Raw genomic sequence first — 5,713 nt, 5'->3', positions numbered from 1 at the left:
CTACGACCGTCAGTGAGTGCTTCAACGAGGATTAATTACAAACGTGTCGACGAAACAAAATGTCATGTGGTGTTCAAATTGTTGTCGAGCCGCAGCAAGAGCAGCAGCATCCACAACAACTACCATCGAAACAACAGCAGCAGCAGCAAGTGAAGCAGCTGCTGAGGAGAGAAGCTGAACGGAAGACCGCCACAAATCGCGAACTACGGATACTTTTACAAGTCGTTCCTTGAATCCCCTGTGCCATCCGCCGGATTACAGCGCATTCATCGAGCAACTACGGATAGACAATCGAAACAGACGATTGTATGTGCGGGGATTCGAGACCGCGAGTGTTAATAAAAATGAACTTGTGGGTGGTAATTCATAGCCGCTAGCTAGCGAGCCAGGCAGCCAGCGAGCCAGCAGCCAGCCAGCCAGCCAGCCACTCATCCATCCATCCATTCATCCATCCAATCATCCATCTATCCAAGGAAGCTGGCCGATCGAAGAATGCACGTCGGTCCGAGGAAAATGGCCTCAAAACTGTTGACCGTCGGCTGTGTGCTGGGCGTCTGCGCTGCCCTTCCTCTCGGCTCCAGCGCCCGACTGGTGCGACCGGAGGACTGTACATGGGAGCCGATGTCAGACACACCCGGTGTATCGATGACGTGCTCAGTGAACACTCTGTTGAGCGGACCGAACCCGACAAATTTCTCATTATTAGTGCCAGGTCACACCATGCGCCTGAGTCTTCTGTGTGAAGAGCAACGTTTCCAGAGTGAGATCGCCAACAATTCATTCGAGCACCTGCGAGGCCTGAATACGCTGAGCATTGAAAGATGCAAGTTGGATAAATTGCCACCGAAAGCATTCCTGGGACTAAGTGATCTGAAACATCTAAGTGTTCGAACTTACAACACCGATTGGGGTCGGGTTTCGTTACGTGTCGCCCCGTCTAGTTTTGTACCGTTGGAGAGCATCGAGACGCTCGACATCAGTGAGAACAACATTGAATCGCTCCCGCATGCGCTATTCTGTGGATTAAACGCGCTGCGGTTCGTGAACCTGACAAGAAACAGATTCTCCGACGTGGTCAACACGGGTTTTTCATCAGAGTCACGCTGCAGTCCGAATATTCGAGAGCTCGAGGTAGCTCACAACAAGCTCAAGGTACTGTCCGAACGGGGTTTTGCCTCATTGGGAAATCTTGAAGAGTTGCGTCTCGACCACAACCAGATAGCTCGAGCCGAGCCCAATGCTCTGGTCGGCCTCTCTCGATTAGAGAGGTTGGACATGGCGCACAACATGCTCGTGGCGCTACCTCCCAAGTTTTTCCAATCGAACAGCAAACTCTCGGAGCTCTATCTGCGTAACAATTCCCTAAGTGCATTGCCGCCTGGTTTATTCGGTGGACTTAGCGAATTGACAATGCTCGATCTGGCGCACAATCAGCTCTCAGCAGGATGGCTTGGGCCTGACACCCTTTCGGATCTCAGCAGGCTCACGGTGCTCGATCTGTCTCACAATCGCCTCACGCGTCTCGACACGAACGCGTTCCGAGCTCTCGTGAATTTACAAACGCTTCAGCTCCAAGACAACCTAATTGAATACATCGCTGACAAAACGTTCGCCAGCCTCAGCAAACTCCAGTCGTTGGTGATAAGCAACAACCGGCTGAAAAGCATCGGTCCTCACATGATGGTGGGTCTCTACTCAGTGATGACGCTCCAACTCGAAAACAATCGTCTCGAAGCGATTCACATCGATGCTTTTAAGAACACGTCGATGCTCCAGGAACTCAATCTGGCCGGCAACAAGCTCACGATCGTGCCTCGGGTTGTGTCGTCGCTCAATATGTTGCGATCGCTCGATCTCTCAGACAACGAAGTCCAGGACATATCGAATGCGTCCTATCAGGGACTGGGTCAACTCTATGCGCTCAATTTGATGGGCAATAAGATCGGGAACATAAGCCAGGGTGCGTTCAACGATCTGCCTTCGGTGCGGATTCTCAACTTGGCCCGAAACGGCATACAGGCCATCGAACAAGGAACGTTCGACGACGTGCGCGATCTTCACTACCTGCGTCTCGATTCGAATCAGATCGAAGACGTCAACGGTCTGTTCAGCAACCTGCATGACCTCATCATGCTGAACATCTCCGTCAACCGGGTCCGGTGGTTCGATTACGCGCTCATTCCCGTCGGTCTCCAATGGCTCGACATCCATGACAACCAGATCGAATCGCTCGGAAATTACTTCGAGCTCGAGCAGAGCCTCAAGCTCCGTACGTTGGACGCCTCGTTCAACAAGCTCATCGATCTCGATTCTTCGTCGTTGCCGAACGGAATCGAAATAGTTTTCCTAAAGAACAACAACCTGCGACGGATCCAGCCGTTCACGTTCTTGGGCAAGCAGAACTTGACTCGGGTCGATCTCACCAACAATCAACTCGAAGTCATCGAAATGACAACGTTCCGTCTGAGCGAAGTGTCGAATCGTCGACCGCTCCCGGAATTCGCAATCGCGGGCAACCCATATCTGTGTGATTGCCATATGGAATGGCTGCAAAAACTCCAAAATCCGGCGGCGAGCAGCGACGACTCCCGACAATATCCGCGCGTCACCGATCTCCATAACGTCGATTGTAAGCTGAGCTTCTCGAAGAATGTGAAGACTCTCCCATTGGTCAAGGTGAAACCATCTCAGTTTTTGTGCGAATACAAGAGCCATTGCTTCTCTCTATGCCACTGCTGTGACTTCGATGCGTGCGATTGTGAAATGGTGTGTCCGGACAACTGCACGTGCTACTACGATCAGTCGTGGGAGACGAATATCGTGGATTGCAGTGCTCGACCTGGCAGTCATGTGGATATACCCAAGCAGCTTCCCATGGATGTGAGCGAAGTCTTTCTCGACGGCAATGAAATTCCAGCTCTGACACCGCATTCGTTTATCGGTCGCAAGAGTATGCGGGTCCTGTATCTCAACAACTCTCGTGTGGCCACGATCCAGAATCGTACGTTCGGCGGTCTCCGGGATCTCCGCGTGCTGAGGCTCGAGAACAACCAGATAACGGCTCTTCGAGGGCATGAGTTCGACGGTCTCGGCAATTTGCGCGAGCTCTATCTTAGCAACAACAATCTCAACTACATCAACAACGCAACGTTCAGTCACTTGAAGAGTTTGGAGATCCTTCATCTGAACCACAATTATCTCGTAGAGATCTCGATGACGACCCTCCAACACAATATCCGTTTGAGCGATCTTCGGCTCGCGAAGAATCTTTGGACGTGCGATTGCTACTTCACTCAGGATCTCACCGTGTTCCTCCATGAGCGTGGCGACATGGTCCGTGACATCTTCCAACTGTCTTGCGTTTACAACGAAACCACTGCACTGCCATTGTGGGAGCTGAATGTCACGGAGTGCCACAATCCTTCCGAAGCGACGTTGGTTCGACAGTTCCGACTCATGGGAGATCTCCTTCCTTTGGCCGTTGTTCTCGGCGTTGTCTTGTTGATCATTCTGATCGCTATGCTGACGCTGGTCGCGTACCGACGTCAGATGAGTGTCTGGTTCTTCAGTCGCTACGGCATCCGGATGTTCCAGAGAGCACCTGTCGAAGAGGAGAAACTTTTCGATGCTTTTGTTTCGTACAGCAAGAAGGACGAGGCATTCGTAGCGCAAATGCTCGCTCCAGGGTTGGAGTGTGGCAATCCGCCGTTCCGGTTGTGCTTGCACTACCGGGATCTTCCGATGGTAGGAGGCTACCTCAGCGAAGCTATCCAAGAGGCGGTAGAAAGTTCCCGAAGGACAATAGTGGTTCTTTCGGAGCACTTTCTCAAGAGTGAGTGGTGTCGCTACGAATTCAAGTCCGCTCATCACGAAGTGCTCAACAACAGCAACCATAAATTGGTAGTGATATTTCTCGGAAGGGTTTCGTATCGAGAACTCGATCCCGACATCCGGATGTGGCTCAAACACAGCACTTTCCTACACTGGAAGGAGAAACGCTTCTGGGACAAACTCCGCTATTCGCTTCCTGATGCTCGTCATCGGAAAGTCATGCGGAGCGACGTTACTTCTGTGGCTGTTCATATTTGACCACGGGCGGCGCAGCCCGTGACGCCGTTCCTCGACTTGACCGCGGCCGATTTCTAAACTACTGGTACCCGTGTATTCTTCGACTCTATTCTTCTGGAAATTCGGAGCCCAATCGATGAATGCGAGTTTCTCCACGGCCGCCAGGAGCACCGCCAAATGTCCACGAACACCGCCGCCTCTGTGAGTTGGCCGCCACCTTTTAAGACAACGTCCTCAACTCAAACATGTGATTATTCAACGATACAACGATAACGACGAAGGTGATAAGGTCGTTTGCAGCGCTCAGTGAGTGCACGTGTGTCTGGAGTTGTTAAGCTATGCCGTTTTTGGATCAATCGAAAGAAGGGATGGAAGATTTAGGCGAACGATTGGTGGACGGAACAAATGTTGTGTAAAATAGATCGTATGTATGTGCGCTGTGTGAATGGAGCATTCTCTCGATGAGGATAGGCTCGACCGAGTTCGTATGGAGGCTGTCTAATCGGAAGCATTGGGAGCTTCTGATGATAGGATGTATATAGCGATTCGTCTTCTTGTAAATAACGCGAACCGAGATCAGATGACAGCATGGACGACTGTTTGGTTAGTTGAACGAACGTTGGAGACAGTGTACACGCGTGTGATCCTCTGATTGATTGGTTCATTGATGGATCGATTACTACCAAGTATTTGGACTTGTGAAATATAGATTCCATGAGGAGGAGACGTTCCTCGGAAAGGAACAGTTGTAATCGCAAGACCGAGGATCAGACTCTTTTCTGATTCAGGTCCACCCCCGACGGATCTCTGTGATTGCCTATGCAGCTGTGTAGTAAATGTGCGCGAGTTGGCCATTCGGTGAGATTGGATCTGTCGAGATTTGAAGTACGCTGCTTACGTTGGAAGGATCTCAATGCAAAATTACGTTCTGGGTGAGACGCAGGCGCTGCAGCAGATATCAGCCTACCTCTCAAATGGAGTTCCCAAGCGTCGACTTGGAACTCCACTCGAAACTCCGAGGAATTTCGTGGCTTGGACGACGGAGTTCCTCCCTCAATCTTTCAATTTCATTTGTTTCATGCGGGATCGGCACTCCGTCAGAATACTCGGCGTAAGAGCTTCCATATTTATTTTGAAAGTATTTTATCCCTTTGTCTACATTGTTCGGGAGCGAGGTGCGCCAAGAAGCAACAACGATTGAAGTGAAGATTTATTCTGGAATATCGAGTCGAAAGCAAGTGCCATCGACAAGTGAAGTGTGGAGGCTTTTTTCGGAGCTAGTCAGTCGGACGATTCATTCAGCGGACGGACAAAAAACGAGGCCGCTATCATTTTTCTCATGCAGTTGGAGTCGATATTTTCATGAATCATAAGTGAATCAAGGTGCGGCTGCGATCCCAGACACTTGATTAGCCAATTATCCAGCGAGCCAAACGATAGAATCAAACCTTTTCCGAAAGCTGCAACGTGCGCCCATCCTTGTCGAAGTTGAAACAAGCGAGATGTAAACATGGTCCTCAACGCTGAATCACAATCGCTCGAGCAGCGGGGGAAACTCTGTGTATAGGAAACGCAACGACTGAAGCTTGAGAATCGAACTGACGATGTAATATAATTTTGATCCAGTTTGTGCAGAAGCGATCGA

General features: G+C 50.5%; 1 protein-coding gene across 1 annotated transcript; it reads left to right on the top strand.

Moving 5' to 3' along the window:
• Nucleotides 1-492: 492 nt before the first annotated feature.
• Nucleotides 493-4,366, top strand: LOC100902162 (toll-like receptor Tollo). Its single transcript, XM_003742054.3, has one exon. The coding sequence runs from the start codon at nt 493-495 to the stop codon at nt 4,087-4,089; it is 3,597 nt and encodes a 1,198-aa protein (XP_003742102.2). The 3' UTR covers nt 4,090-4,366.
• The last annotated feature ends 1,347 nt before the right edge of the window (nt 4,367-5,713 follow it).

Source organism: Galendromus occidentalis, unplaced genomic scaffold (genome assembly GCF_000255335.2).
Source record: "Galendromus occidentalis unplaced genomic scaffold, Mocc_1.1 scf7180000077266, whole genome shotgun sequence".
Taxonomy (NCBI): Eukaryota; Metazoa; Arthropoda; class Arachnida; order Mesostigmata; family Phytoseiidae; genus Galendromus; species Galendromus occidentalis.
The sequence above is the reverse complement of the archived record's forward strand: the minus strand, read 5'-3'. Positions and strand labels throughout refer to the sequence as shown.